At 38.7% G+C, this 15836-nt stretch overlaps 2 protein-coding genes across 5 annotated transcripts in view; both read right to left on the bottom strand.

Moving 5' to 3' along the window:
* Positions 1-544: 544 nt before the first annotated feature.
* On the bottom strand, positions 545-2319 carry timm21 (translocase of inner mitochondrial membrane 21). The gene is made up of 6 exons (XM_088283241.1): positions 1873-2319; positions 1703-1765; positions 1476-1573; positions 1305-1378; positions 993-1098; positions 545-660 (listed from the first exon to the last, which is right to left on the bottom strand). The coding sequence occupies exons 1-6, from the start codon at positions 2183-2185 to the stop codon at positions 568-570; spliced, it is 747 nt and encodes a 248-aa protein (XP_088139367.1). The 5' UTR covers positions 2186-2319; the 3' UTR covers positions 545-567.
* A 454-nt stretch (positions 2320-2773) lies between these two features.
* neto1l (neuropilin (NRP) and tolloid (TLL)-like 1, like) overlaps positions 2774-15836 on the bottom strand; it is a 43429-nt gene continuing 30366 nt past the window's right edge. The window contains exons 8-13 of one of the 4 annotated variants that reach the window (XM_088283002.1): positions 14047-14129; positions 13161-13306; positions 10050-10163; positions 8230-8854; positions 6694-6768; positions 2774-3365 (exon numbers count right to left, since the gene is read on the bottom strand). In XM_088283002.1, coding sequence (XP_088139128.1) covers positions 6708-6768; positions 8230-8854; positions 10050-10163; positions 13161-13306; positions 14047-14129 — 1029 coding nt within the window. In that variant the 3' untranslated portion in view covers positions 2774-3365; positions 6694-6707. Of the gene's footprint in view, positions 3366-4346; positions 6769-8229; positions 8855-10049; positions 10164-13160; positions 13307-14046; positions 14130-15836 lie in introns of those variants that run through there. The other 3 variants (XM_088283001.1, XM_088283004.1, XM_088283000.1) reach the window with 3 other exon arrangements.

Below are 15836 nucleotides of genomic sequence, written 5' to 3' on the forward strand. Positions count from 1 at the left end.
CACGCACATAGAATCGCGTTGGGTGGGTGGGAGCTTCGACGCTCTCGAGAATGATCTGAAGAGGACCTTTCACATTCACGAGGTTCTCCGAATGCTACATAGGGTCGCTGGACAAAGAAAAAATGTCTACAGTTTGTATCAGACGTTTTTGATTAATTTACAACAACAATATTGAAGCTATTGCACAACAGTAATCGATTTCAAACACCGACAAACGTTGACAATTTCAGGAGACCATGAGGTTTTAATATCAGCTGACGCTTTGTCGCCATCAAGTGGCCATTATTGGAAAAGCAACAATCTCATTGAATTGAATCAGTGGACCAAAAAAACCCTAAAATATAACAATACAAACTAACATTAAAGAGAGATATTACCGAATCCTTTTCAAGTTTGAATGCATTTTTATGTTCAATTCAAACATTTTTAATCACAAAGTATTGCTAGATTTGTATCTTCAACTGTTTTCACGTTCTCAACAAACAAATTACACACATACACTACCAATCATAAGCCATTGAAATATCTTCACTACGCAGTCCTCTCATGTGCTGTTTCATGTTTATTTTATCGGTTATCTTCTACAATGATGGTCCGTCTTGGGTAAGTGTCTACGTCCACAAATATGTAGCGGAATTCATATTTTCCAGATTCAGGGTTCTGTAAGAGAAGACATTTTTCTTAATGACAAAATTGATTATAAAATTCAAATGCAATCTGTATAACGGAAAACTTCCATGTCAGCAATTCACATGGAAAAAAATGAAACTAATTTTAGATTAACTGAGTGAAATAGTTGAGATTTTTTTCAAATGTAATTTTGATGCTTATAGTCAATTGAAACGGAAAATATTTAAGTGGTATTCGGCCTTCTGAAAGTATTTTCCAAATGAGTATCACTTTATTTAATTGAATTTCTAAAGTAAATACATTTTTGTTTGCTATTCAAATTTATTGATTATATTCTTGAACCCCAGAGGAGTAATACAAACCGCTTTTGACTCAGAGTGCACAGTGCCTTTAAGGCCCGGTTCGGATCCCTCAATGTAAAACTTCAGTCTCATGTGCTTTAGTCCATCCTTTTGATATTCAATATGACTACAGTGGAAACACAAACAAGCATTTATTCGACATCAAAAAATAAAATGACTGAAAATAAGTAGTAAGAAGTATGAGAATTTCTGCAACACTTAGTCAAAAGTGCAGCAAAACAAATGACTCTATCATGTCCTGAATTGACTACACACACTAAAAACACGCCTATGCTTAGTGAATACAATCAATCCTGTTATCATATTACCAACCTGATTTGCTGTCTTCTACCCCGACGAGTCGTCTCACCATAACATTTGATTGGTTCTCCAAATGCGCCAATTACCTGTATTTCGAAACAGCGACAATTTCAACCTATTGAAATCTTTCAACAGGCAGTGAAACAAATATTCACAGGTAAATAACCATAAAGTGTTACGTACCTCTGGGTCTAACCTGACTTTGTTGAAAGCTTTCCCATACAGTTTATTTGGACTGGAGGAAGAAAACAGTTCCTGGAAGACCACATACAGAAGACCACCTGCAAATGCAAGCAAAAAAAAAAAAATCTCTTCATAAAATATGACTAAATTACAAAAAAAAAGAGATGCTAAGCATCTGTTTGGGACAGAATCTCTTGCATATTTGTTGTATTGTCCGTTCTACTTACCTGTCACTCCAAGTCCGATGAGTACAATAATCAAGTAGGTAAAATCTCGGCCAGCTTCTTTTACTGTAAAACATTTAAAAAAACAAACGTATTTAAAATAGGTAATCTAGAGCTGTAACAACATATTTACTTCACTTCCCAGTTACTCAAGAGTGTCAAAATGTGTTTACCTTTGCGTGTAGCTGATGGCTTTGGACTCCCACTCTGGTATTTATATACTGATTTCTGTCCACCGTCGCGCTCATCGCTTTTATTTCGTGCTCTGGAATCAAGAGTAATACATCTGCGTGATTGCAGTAAACAGTACAGAGCGTGACAATTCCACGCAGGAGGATCGATCCTCCCTCGGAAGGTCAGTCTTGAAACAGCATATTCCGCTCTCTGTGTGTGGATGAACAAATTCCGCGCTGTCAATCTACACGTTTGCGTCGCTGTTGGCTTGGAATTTCGATACAGGACTTTTAATATTTGCATATACGCCATTATTATAATTTTGTATCCCAAACGATATGCATTAACTTTATTATATCAAATGAACGTAAAAACAAACTATCGTTACCCTACTTGTATTTGGGCAAATGGTGCGCCATGGAAAGTGTGTCAAAACCAACCCAGTCCCATACAATACACGTCAGGCGCTAGACCTCATGGGAAGTTGAGTCCTAATAAGAAAAATGGTTCTCGCGACCTCCCCAGGCGGTTTCAAATGCTATCTGGTGCAAAATTCTTGCTGGTATTAATTCTTTTGCCCTCCCAAAATATTTTTTTATATAAATGAATGAAACCAAACATTAAAAAAAAACAAATCCATGACATTAATAATAATTATGTATTCCTACTGTGACGTATCATTATAATTATAAGAATTGTATGCAGCATAGGTCGGCTGGAGAGTCTATCTATCTATCTATCTATCTATCTATCTGTATGTGTGCATGCTTTATTTCAGTTAATCCTTTTCCTCGAGGGCCAATGTGTATTGAATTGTTGATTCTATGGACAATAAATTAGAAGAACACTATAAAAGGCTACATTGCAAATTGACTTGAATTGATGACTCTTCACAATAAATCAGTAAACATTTGTTTATTGAAATATTCTGTCCAGCATTTTCTTTATATTATCAAATCAAAATGCAAATGACTTTCTGAAATTAAAAACACAATGTAAACAGTGACAAACTAAGAAATTAAAATGCTCAGACATATGCTAGGTAAATTAAAGGGTCATTAATCAAATTCATCACTTCATTTTCACACATCAACCTCAAGACATGTAAGTACATCACACAGCACCCGCCCTTAAATAAACATGAAATGCTTCACTGAAGCCTGAAAATGATTGAAAAAAAAACCTGATTCTTATGTTTTTTTTCTTCGATGAACAACTTTACATTAAAGGTATTCTCTGGTTTCAGTCTTTTATCAACGTTCCATGGCTAGTTCATCCTTGCCCGATGTGATCCACAGGTACAACAATCCACCTGTGTGGTCTGAAGCAAAGAAAACACTCGATGCATACATCACAACCCCCCCCCCCCCCAATGGCCCTTCGTCACATCACTCTCGCATATTAGTTCACTGAAGATTCACAAGGGAGCGAGACCTCCAAATGCTGTCAAACTTGGCAAGATGCAGTCGAATGATGCATCGGTCTGATGTATCTGCAGAGAAATGAAAACACCATTACTTCAACTCCTTTCTTATTCTAAGCCTAGCATGATTTTTCCCTTTTCCCTTTTTTTTTTTGTTTAATCTGCTGCCGGCTCTGCTTGTGATAAATTGATCCGGACTTACTTCTTTAAACCGAGATGTCTGCTTCCATCTATTTACTGGCAGACGAACCAGTGTTTGACTTTGTGTGTTTGAGCGGCCAAGACAAAACGGGAAACAGAGTGGAAGGGAGAGTAAGTGTGGGCATACAATTTCCAAAAAGTCAAAAGACAGGAAAAAGTACAGCATACAGAGCACTACATCATAGGATAGGATACGTCGCTATTCTAGGACGGTATATTTTTTTCCCCTGAGTTGACATACATTTTTTCCCATTTAAACAACATTATTATTCAAATAGACGCCACTACTTGACGTAATTTGACGTAGCTTTCTATTTCTTCCATTTTTCTTTTGCAGTGCCCACTGCCTAATACCAGCTAGTAGCATTTTCTTCCTGCAAAACATCAGCTTTACAGATGCCGTGTCTGCTCGGTAGTTGTTGTTTCTTGTGATATATTATGCCTTCAGTCAGTCGGTAGTGGGGGAATAAACTGAGGCGTCAACTTAATGGACCTTTCTAGCAAGTAAGTGGGACACGGATTCTGTTCTTGTGGAGGTCACCATTCATTTTATTGACCACTAGTCCTCATTAGGGTCATGAGTGAGCTGAAGGTAACTTTGGGCAAGAGTGGAGTGCCCCCTGGACCAGAGTCAAGGCCACTTTTAAGGGACTACAGTGAATGTGTAATTTAATTTAGTAAGTGTAATACATATGCGTAGGAAAAAAATATCTATAAAACATGGCAGAAAATAAACTATGTAAGTCGTTTATGTGGCTCTTAATCTCACATTTAAACACATATTTCAAACTAATAATAATGTTTGTGAGACATGGGAGGCATGCATGACAGATTTACGAATGAGACAAGTTGAACAAAACAACAAAAAGTAGGTGCTTTATTGTTATTTATTATTAATACTTTTACAAAGCATCAATAAAACCAGCCCTGAAGGATCGTTAGAATAATGTTAAAAAACATGATTTTGCTCGTGTAGAAAAGTCTGGTTTGATACAAAGATATTAAGCTTCCTATGGCGATCGTTAGGAGACAAACAAACTTGTAAGAGGCAAATAAAAAAAAGCCAAACTTAATGTATTTATTTTTTCTTTTTCTCTTATTTTTTTCTTTAAATATGTTCAACTAATAGCATGCAATGCATTTCATTTCTTCATTTTGGGCTGTCTGTCGAAAGTTTGAACGTAGGTGGAGCAGGGGGATGGTTTCCAATAATTTCATGTTCTAGTTACAGGATATTTCAATGAATATTGATTAAAGAAGCATGCAAAAGTGCGGCCTTGCTTTGATGTATACTTTTTGTCAAAACTATTACAATAATGTTAGTAATATTCCAATTTTTATTAAGAAAACTAGAAATCTATAAATCTACTTTTTTGGATAATACATGCTTATCTTTGGAATATAAAAGGTTTGTCCTCAGTGTCCTTTAAAGAAATATCATTCTAAATTTAATGAGAAGCTACATAAGATACGCAGATGGCAATTGTTTTCTATGGAGACAATAAAAAAAATGGGATGGACATCAGACTTCCTCCACAGAATTACAACATGAAGTATTTTTTTTTCTAGTCCTTTGTGCTCATCTTTGCACACATCATTTGGATAGCTTTGCGTCAAAGTGTCTCTTCAGCCTCAGCATCGTGCTGGTGTAAATGTCCGCTCCGCTTTGTCACATGTCAGTGATGCCTGCTCGCACTCATCCCGGATTGCACTACTCTCAAGAAGTCTACATGATGGAAACAATGCGACACAATGTAGAACATAAGTCCGCACATACACAGACACACACACACACACAGTACACATATATTTTAAACATAACATTGTTTTCATGCTCATTGCTTTTGCATTGGCTCTCATAAGATTGTGCTGGTGTACTTTATGAAGTGTTCAGTGAGTGTAAAATGCACTGGGAGCAAACTCATTAAACGTTACAAAAGTAAAATACTTCATGACACAACTAAACACATGCAAAGCTACACTATAATTGTGTGTATATTAACTTAAGTCTAATAATAGTCTGGTTGGAAATGACACACCCAGCAAAAAATAAAAAAATACAAAAGACTGTTGTAAAAAGTATTTGGCGTTTGCACGGCGTTTTTACATTTTGCAGAAAACATTTTGTAACATTCCAAAGGAATGCTTTGAGAATTACCAGAACTGCGAGCCTCAAAGTGTGGTGCGTTAGCGCTCTCTAGTGGTATGCAAAACAACTACACCATAATGTTACAGCGGCTTAAACTAGAATACTTTTGACAAGTATTTCACTTTTGATTACGATATATATATATGCTTATAATCTTTTCTAATTGTGTCATGGTCCGTGTTTGTCGCTTGTGGTTTAGTATTTAGTTTCATGTTTTTTGTTGTTCGGTGTGTGGCTCATGTTAAATCTGATTGTGTTCACCTGTGCTTGTCTCACTCTCTAGTGTGAACCCATCAGCTCCCTCAAATGTTTTCTGTTTTGTCCAGGTGTTCCTCGTTGTCTCGTTACTTTGTTCCTATTTAGTTCTTTGTTTGCTTTCAGTTCTTGTTGGTCCATTGTCGTTGTTCATGTTGTGTTCCTGTCTTCTTTCCCCATGTCAAATCCAGTCCTTGTTTTGCTGTTCCCTATTATTTTCTACTTTTGTATTTTTGATTTTCCCAGTCCTTTGTTTGCCTTTTTATTTTCAATTAAATACAATTTAAGTTACCCCTGCTTCACTTCCCTGCGTTTGGGTCCTCTTCCCACTCAAAACCTGACAAATTGTTTTCAAACATTTAGTTAGGGGTAATGAATATTTTTATGTGCAATACATTATATCATTTTATTTCTTACATTTAAGTGCAATACTAATACGTTTCAGAAAGAAAACCTCTGCCCCATTTAAAAAAAAATCATTTTAAAAACAAAAACATTCACACATAATGACCAGTACCAAAAACAAGAAAATATTCCAAGCAGGTTAAACATCCACATAGTCTAAAGTTCTGTCCAACAGAAGAAGAAAAACATACATGCAGTACAATTGAGCATCACATCACACTCAAAGGGCAAGATGGCTGCAAGCAAGAAAACCATCTTAGTAAAAAGAAAAATGAATTGTAAAAAAATAAAAACACACACACTGACATAACAGGGAAAAAGATTCACCAAAGCAAACGTCACCACAACAATATACATGATAATAACTGTTGGATTAAGAGGTCTTACCTTGAGATTGTCTCTTAGACCCTAGTTGTGTTGTATTCTGATTCGTGTTTGCTCAAAGAGCCAATGAGGCAGAACCTGAAATGTCACGCCTCTCTACTTTAATGTCAATTTGCATACAGATAGTCACAATGCAACATGTGCTGTTGTGCTCAAACTCCGCATGCAATATTATCGAGTAGTAAAAAGGAATGTGAGGACAAGTGCATGCAGGAATAAATAATATAAGAAGTTGCTTTCACAAAAATATTGAATTTCATATAAAAAAATAATTTCATATCAGGCACTGATTCTTTTAACAGTCAATTTTAAACTGATAAGTGAATTAAAAGTTCCGTAAAAAAATTCAGGATGAAGTGACAATGCAGATTGTAATTTGACCTTCTCTAAACTTTTGAATTTGCTTGGCCAACTGTTGAAGATTTCTGAAATGTGTGTACCGATTTCTGTTCTTTAAGAAGAAGCTGAAAAGCACCACTCTCAAAATTCACAAGAGGTGCTTTTCTCCGCCAATGGACAGGATCTTGCCGGATTCACGTGACGGACTTGTAGTGTGACCTCTCGCGCATTGTTCTGAAATTCCGTCCTACCCGTCCAGATGTCCCACCAATATCTAGTGCGCTTTTGCATGCATGCGCACAACGCTGAAAGAGGTTTTGTGGGAAGTAATTTTTGTCCTAAGTGTCGTTTGTTCTGTTAAAAGCTGTGAGTACTTAATATTTTTTACCAAATAATCTTATTTGACTTTTTTAATGCCTCAACATACTTGGCGTGTGTTTCTGTTGACCACATTACTCACACCATGTATGTATACCACGCTCGTTTGATATCGCTAGTAAAAGTGGTGTTTGTAATCTTATATCTATGTTTAGATTTATTCTAAATTGGTAAATTCAATGGTCAGAATGTCCTACCTGCTTGTATCTATGCATAAACGGAGACGACCAACTAAGCTGTCAAGTTATAGAGCAGTGGTGGGCAAACTTTTTGATTGGCGAGCCACAATGGGTTCTGAAATTTGACAGAGGGGCCGGACCAGGAGCAGATGGATGGAGTGTTTTGGTAACGTCACCTCGTCAGAGAAAAAAAAATACATTTAATTTTAAATGGAAGTTAACAAAAGCACTACAACAATATATATATCTTTGAAAACCCAGAGTATATCGAAAATAAAATATTAACAAGGTTTATTCATTTAAATTTTTTTCAAGTTTGGCGGGCCGCATTAAAACGTTTAACTGGCCGCATGTGGCCCCCGGGCTGTAGTTTGCCCACGCCTGTTATAGTGCATTGTAGGTCCATCCTGAAATTTCAACCTTATTCCCAAAATTTCCCACATTTTTGTGAGTAGTGTAGGACAAGCATGCAAGAGTAAGAAAACTGTTTCAAATATCGTATAGAGGGGTTAAAACATAAAACAAAGAGCGAAATGGAAGAACAAAGATGAACTCAAGAAGTGAATCGAAATGAAAACGGGAATATTCCACAGTAAAATTAAGCTTGGTGCTCTTCCCTCATCAAAAATCGATGGATACTGACCGCTGTACTGCCTTTTCGTGGCGTGAAAGCCGATGGCTGGTGGTTGGAACTTCATCCAGGTCGTCATCCAGGTCGCATCCATTGTCCGCGCCTTCTTGCGAGTAGCTGTGCTTCATGACCAAGATGCTCCTGCGGTTCGCCGCGCTCGGCAGGAGGGGCCGCACGGACATGGGCGGCTGCGGGAGGTCCGCGAGGAGGCCGGCGGCCGCTGCGTCCCGCGCGCTCAGATTGCCGCGGCTCCCTCGCCCGCTGAGGGACAGCTGGGATATGTGGGCCGAGCCCGGGTTGGAGGACGAGCCACAGTGGTGGTCGTGGATGCAACGTGAGGAGGCACGACGGAGGGCGTGGTAGTTCTCAAAGTCTTCCGCTAGGTCCACTAGGTCTGCTGAGGCAGCGGCGGTGGCGGCGCTGCGTAAAGTGCACAGCTCGTAGTGAGGCGGCTCGAAGACCTCTTGAAACATGGTGGGGTCAAAGTCCTCACGCCGTAGGATGTACTTTTTGCGAGGCTGCTTGATTTGGACGATGACGGAGATTATGAGGAGGAGAAGGACGATGCAGCAGGTGACGCCAATGATGGTGCCGTTTGTGTTGTTCAGGTTGTCCAGGATGTTGGCTTTCGTCTTCTCTGTGCACGGGCAGAGACATTGTTTATAAGAGTGACTCCTACTATTCGTGAGCCCGGTATGCCGGGAAGTTATCCAAATTCACTTAATCAGAAAAACGATCTATTTATGACATAATTAATGTTCATTTATCTATGACATTGAAATATAGTGGAAGGCAGAGCAATTAAAAGCTCTTTCAATTGATGGAAGAAAATACAATTAACCCGTATCAACCTGTACACATTAATTTAACAGAACAAGAGACAATTATGTTTGTATGCCAAAAACCTTTTGTCCGATTTTTGTTTGGTTGACTATAATGGAAAATATATGAAAAAATATTAGAACACCAATATATATAGTTATTCAACATCGAAATGCAGGCACCTGTTTTAAAATCATGGTTTAGTTCATTTTGTCAATAATTTCACACTGTAGCAATGATTGCTAGATTATGGCACTCAGGGCTTTTTTTTTCTGCACACAGCTCAGCAGAAGGAGCGCATTGAAGTTGCGTCAGGCAGAGTTGCGATTTTGGTGGCAGAAACCAGACATAAACGTCTGGACGCCCCAGTATAGACAGCTGGTCCAACGTGACATATTTCATTTAGAAATATGTGAGCAGCGGGTATCAAATCATCGGAATCATTGTATTATATTTTCTAAATAATCCTACTTGGTAACACAGCTCTGAGGGGGCACACAAATAATTGGGGTACTTCACAGTACAGATATGCTTCCGCACTGTTGGGAGTCGTGTTTTGAATAGTCAGGTTGGAAGCCGGCTGTGCTCACTCCCACAACGCCGCAGCCCTCCTCCGGCCTGCTCTTGTCTGTGATGTCTTCATTGGTAATGGAACTCAATTTTGATTGGTCAGTCTTAGTCAATAAGCATCAATAAATAGTCATCGGCCACCCTACACTATAGTCAAAAACAATAAACTGGTATTTGGTCGACAAAACCGTTACATATTAATCATTACTCATTGAAAAATGGGGGTCCTTCTGCACTACTTTACAAATTTGAAGTCCAACATGACATGAAATATATTTTCTTTGAGTTTTGGTGCCAACCACTGGATAGAAATAATTAAAATTATTTGTGCAAAATGCATTTTCTAAGCCCAGATCAAAAAGATTAAATATAAAAAGATGCATCATTTAATACCAGCACATGAGGTGAAAATTGAAAGATTTTGTCGTAACACATCTCACCTTTACACTGATTTTCATCCCAGGGGTACACACAGTTCTGTTGGCCGTTGCACACCAGCGTGTTGTTTATGCACATGTTACTGTGACAGAAGAAGGCATCTGGATCACATGGAGCTGCAAATAGAAAGGGACACTTTGAAGCACTTTTTGTCCGGAAATCAAAGAGATTAAAAAGCTCAAATGAAACAATGTCAATCAATTGCTTAGTCAATCCCAAAAGATTTTTTTTTCCCACTTCAGTCACATCATTATGAACAGCACCGAATCTGTAAGCCGCTTAAAAATCAGTTGAAGGGAAGTCATTTAGATTTTCAAAATAAGTCTGCTCCCCCAAAACCCATCTGTTGTTTGTTGTTTTTCCCCGTCACCCTCATCTTCAATATCACTGTTACTCGATGTGTGTGTATTGTGTCCACGACACTCGCTCGTCATATTCTCAACAAATCTCTCACCCTTGCCTCCCCTTTAGCATGGCCTTGCCGCCATCCCACGACTTTGCCTATCTATGATGTCAGCGCAAGGGCGGAACAACCCGTCAAGTGGACATGCTCATAAAATCAGAGCGCTAACGTTACAGACGACATCATCATGAATTAATACAAAGCCAAGGTGACCTCGTTCTCATTTTGTCCATTCATATCCTAAACGGCAAAGATGTAAAATAAATTCCTCTTGTGCGGATTTTTTTCTGGATTCTAACCAACATTTAATGGGCTATCAATTGATATACGGGCCTCTCGTCTATGGCGTCTGAATAAAAATCAACTGCATAGTTTATCCTAACGAATAAACCAACCAATGAATAAATCGGCAACAATATCACATTTGAATAATATAAGTCACATATTTCCATTGTCACAATTTGTGAACGTTTCTCACGAATCAATCTATGTAAATATGCATATTCCAAATATCCAATCGTCAAATAAAATAGTTAATAACCAGTAGAGGGGGCCCAGTCTCTTTGCTTCTCACCACAAAAGGCACCACCGAGTATTTCTCATATATCTTCTACAAAATGAACACCAACACGTTCGGTAATAAAAGTGCCCTTTTGCCCACAGGTTGATGTGTCCCAGTCGATACCAGAGGCACAAATTAATGACCAAATTAGTTGCTGGTGAAAATAATTAGAGAGTGTCTGAGGAAGGAGCTTGAGGGAACAGAAAAAAAATATGTATGCAGCAAAGCAAATTGACGTTGCTTTTGTGGTAGGCAATATTTCGATATGTATAACCACTACTACTATCGTTGTCACTTTTGTGACGAGAGAGTTCAACTATACCTATAGCGTTGAAAGAAGTCGTATGCAAGATGTTTCAAGCGTGTTTTGCTTTCATGCAAGAAATTGAGGAGATGCAGAAGCGCTACTGACTGCGTCGGGGTGTGTGTGTGTGCGTGTGCGCGTGTGCGTGTGCGTGTGTCTCAACCTGAAAGACATCACCAGCATCAGACGCGCTGGCAGTTGGGAGCATGCACAGATGATAATGGTTTAATGTTCACATGTGGGAATAGTGTGAATCCCACAGAAGCATCTCACGGGAGTCAGCAGCTTTCTAAAAGCTGACGGTCCCTTTGGGGAAGTGCAGCGAAAATTTATAAAGGCATGACAGAACTTTTTCTAAAAAAAAGAGAAAAAAAACTACATGTTGTCACTTTTAGTTTTACTGTGTAAGCAAATTGGAAAAACATAAGGTTGGCTCAAGTAATATTTTATGCACAGTATTTTACGGACTATATACAGGCGCAGCTGAAATAAATTGCAGCAGCTCTCTTTTTGGGAAAAAAAAACAACAACAACAAAAAAAAAAACAACGACATATAAGCTATAAGCTGCCGTTTTCTATGTTGAAAAAAATTAGTTGTTTGCTGCATGCACAGAAAAACTCTGTACTGTGAATGCACATAAAAGTACATAAACAGATTCTTAAAACAGTGCCTTTTTACATGGCAACAACTTTGCTAATTAAAACAGAACAGACCCAAGAGAAAAAAAAATCGAGTGACCTATAGAGCGCCCCTAGTGGTGAAAGAAAAATCCACAGAAAAGCCGCACCGTTGTATTAGCCGCATGGTTCAAAATCTATGAAAAAAGTAGCGGCTTATAGTTCGGAAAAAATGGTACTCGTCTCCCTTATATTCTCAATAAATCACACTATTCAGTTGATTTTTTTTTTTGTCAATTATTTTATCAACTTATCTAAATATATCCACTTATTATTCATGAATCATGTTCCTATCTGTATGAACATAGTCACACCTACATCATATTACACGTACACAAGCCTGCAACACATGTCAATTTGACACATCTTAATGCATATTGCGATGAGCTGGCCCGACGGCACTGTTTTGTTGCTTTAAAAGCTGTGAAACAAGCACAAGACCAAATTGAGTCACTTTTGGGTGCAGCTGTCCATCCGCCACTCAGTATTTGGTACTCTAAAGACTGAGGCCTTTAGGCAGAGGTGTTGCCGTGGCAACGGTGCATCCGGCTTCTACTTGGTGTAAAGGTCACAAAAAATGGCGGCTTCACCACGCAACAATGTCCCGAAATGATCTCATGAGCATGTCCATGTGGAGTTGGGCCACTTCAAGTGAAAGTTGGACAAAGATTTTGAAATGACTTCATGCGTCACAGCAGAAGACTGCCGATGTCCACGTTAAGTCTGAGTCGAGCTCTATTCTCGTGGCGGGCGCAAATCCATGCAGTGACGCGTTAGACCGAGTGTTGGTAATTGCCTGCAAAAGCAGGCACATTAAAAAAAAAAAAAAAAAAAAGGGCAGTTTGCGCCGCCGTGTGCATGAACAGCTCCATTCAAAGCGGCTCCTCTCATTCCCTTTGAAAGTGTCACTCTCACATCTCGCGTGGAAATCACTTTGCAGAAAATGACGCTGCGATATGTGCGTGACCAGAGCAATTATCAACGTCCTTGCCCGGTGTGGTAACAACATAAATGTATACTCTCATTAAATAACCTGGAGATAACAGCTGGTGACTTAAATATGTCTTCATACATTATCCATCTCACACCCTTGATGGACCCGAATGTCTCTCTCTCTCTCTCTCTCTCATATATGTGTATATCATGTGATGTAAGAGACTCTTACGTTCTTGGTAAGTCGTGAAAAGGATGCGGAAGCGACTTTTCCGGCTGGCCTCATCCGCCCACATCCGGATGACACCCAGTGTCGACACCAACATGAGGTCATTGGCCACCGTAGAACAAAACTTGCTCTTCAGGTCCTCCACCGAACTTGGGTGAGATAAGAAGTTCAGGATTTGGTTAAAAAAAAAAAATTCCACACTTGCTCAGTGAATAATGTGTAAATGTCAATGACAAAATTCAGCCTTGGTGGAGGTTTACACTGTGAGTGCCAATCTCATTTGTTATCTCATGATCGTGGCTGAATATTGCGGCGCTCCAGATGAAACACAACTCATTATTTTTTTTTCAAGCCCACACTTTAATCATTCTTTATCTGATTTCAACATATATTATCTTGAAAAGGGGTTATTGATTTGCAAGTAAAGCTGATTGAAGATGTAAGAAAAAGCTTGGCTGTGGAAAAAAAAAGTGTTAAAGACAATGCTAGCTCTGTTATTTCTGAAAAAGATGACATCACATAATTGTCACTGACAAATTAGGTTGCCTTTATTACCATGCGTAAATTTAGAGCGCATTGTATTTCAATTATTTTTACAGGAAAAATTGACTTCAATCCTGCCCTTAGGACAAACTAAAAGTGCAGTACATAATAAATAACCAGCCCGATGGCAATTAAAGCCGGGTGGCGCAGTGTTCTCAAAGTCTTTGAACAATAAAATTAAGTTTTATCCGTTGGTCCAAGTAAAAGATAAGAGCAATTTATCTTATCTTGACATCAGATAATATTACATCTCAATACGTAGCGCACACACACTGAGCTTTTGTAGGAAGATAACAATGTTATTACACAGCAATTACACAGGCCATATTGAAACGCTGTGTCATACCTGCCGCCATCGTACACGGCCACAAAGTTTCGCTTGCACTCGTTGGAATTGGCCATCTCATAGTCGAGGAAACGTAGGTAGATCTAGATTCGGAAAGGAAGGCCGAGGGGGAACAGACACACATGATGAGAAAACTGACACACTATTAACCGAAAGCAGTCAACCCAAAATCAAGAATGGCAATCAGTTCGGCTAATAGGTAAAAACAATGTCTCTCACCTTCTCATTAATAATGCAAAGACTTAAAATCTAAATTCTGATTTCGAAAGTGAAAACAACCCCCCTCCTCCCCCGTCACCACCTCCTTACATCAGCCTTTATGAGTCGATCATCGAGGCAAGATCGCCCAATCACGTCTGCGGTTCCACTTGGCTGCGCGCCCAACTCGCCATCATTACGGTTAATGAGTGGGGCCGCCCATAAAGTGTGACAGGAGAATGTGACACTTTAAACGGACAAAGACGAAAGCTGCAGATGGCGATGGATAATATGCTTCAGTAAAAACGACACATCACCATATCTCGTGATTCAAAATTCCGCCTGCATGTTGGTAAATGTTATTACTATGTTATTATTATCCTTATTCTGGACGTCGTTAGTTTCTACAAGGCAGCTGGTTTTCAATGCAAAGTTGCATCCATCCATATGTCTTGCCCATGGCATGTACATTCCTAAAACAACGGCACTGAGTATAGGGAATTAAATCGCTATTAGTCCTTGAAGGCAGGAGTGGATGATGGAAGAGCTTCAAAAGACATTTTCTCTCCCCTTCGGGAAGGATGCAGCGGGGATTTTTAAGGATAACACATTTTAATGTTGTTGAATTTTCAGCATTATGGATGTAAGAGTCTGAGCACGTTGCTTTCTCAGCAGGGTGGCCGAGCCCCGCAGTAAAATGATGGAAATGGGGAAAAAAAAAGATGTTAAAAAAAATGACAACACTAGGAATTGTTAAAGTCGATAAAGCATCACTACAGATCCAGATTTTTTTTTTTTTTAAATATAATTGTGAGGTTTACTTTTCACCTACTTAAATATTAATTAGAACAATCATCTGAAGCTGTTCTTAATAATAAAAAATAGATGGACAGATCATTTCTGTACATACTAAACAGAAAAAAACAATAAACCTCTTCATTTTCAAGCAGGCAAATGCCAGTGGACAAAAAGCACCATGGATGAGGAAAAATTAGTTTGTGATTGCATCACAAACCCAAATGACGACAATGGATCATATAGATACAATCACCAATTTGTAAGGCGAGAGATTGGTTCAAGCAGGAAAATAGGCTGCCTGCTTATTGATTCCGCTGCAGCCAGTAATGAAGCAGAATCCATCACCGGCTGGTGGAAGAATATGTTCACACTTTTTGCTAAAAGGCCCCAGTAATGGTGAGTTCCCGCTGTGCATTGCCGTCACAACCAACATCTATATTTCTGATGAATGCATGTAAGTGTCAGCCATGCGACAAGAATTGTTGGCTAACGAGGCAACATTTTTTATATTGCTTATCCACGTTATGGCTGATAAATAATTATTGAAATTCACAGAAGGTAATCACTAAAGTCTCACATTCTTACATTTCATCAATCCTATGGGGAAATTTATTTATTTATATTTAACAAAATGCAAGAATTTAATAAAAGCTGAATTTATTTGACAACTCTATTTTACATGTTTTTAAAGGACGACTCCAATAAATCCCTTTCCCTATGCCTCGCCCTTGTGTTCCTTTTTGAAAAAAAAAAAAAAAAAAAAGCTTCATAAATCTTAAACATTTTACGCATCA

This window comes from Idiotropiscis lumnitzeri, chromosome 19 (genome assembly GCF_059441095.1).
Source record: "Idiotropiscis lumnitzeri isolate Australia: NSW breed Sydney's pygmy pipehorse chromosome 19, RoL_Ilum_1.0, whole genome shotgun sequence".
Classification (NCBI taxonomy): Eukaryota; Metazoa; Chordata; class Actinopteri; order Syngnathiformes; family Syngnathidae; genus Idiotropiscis; species Idiotropiscis lumnitzeri.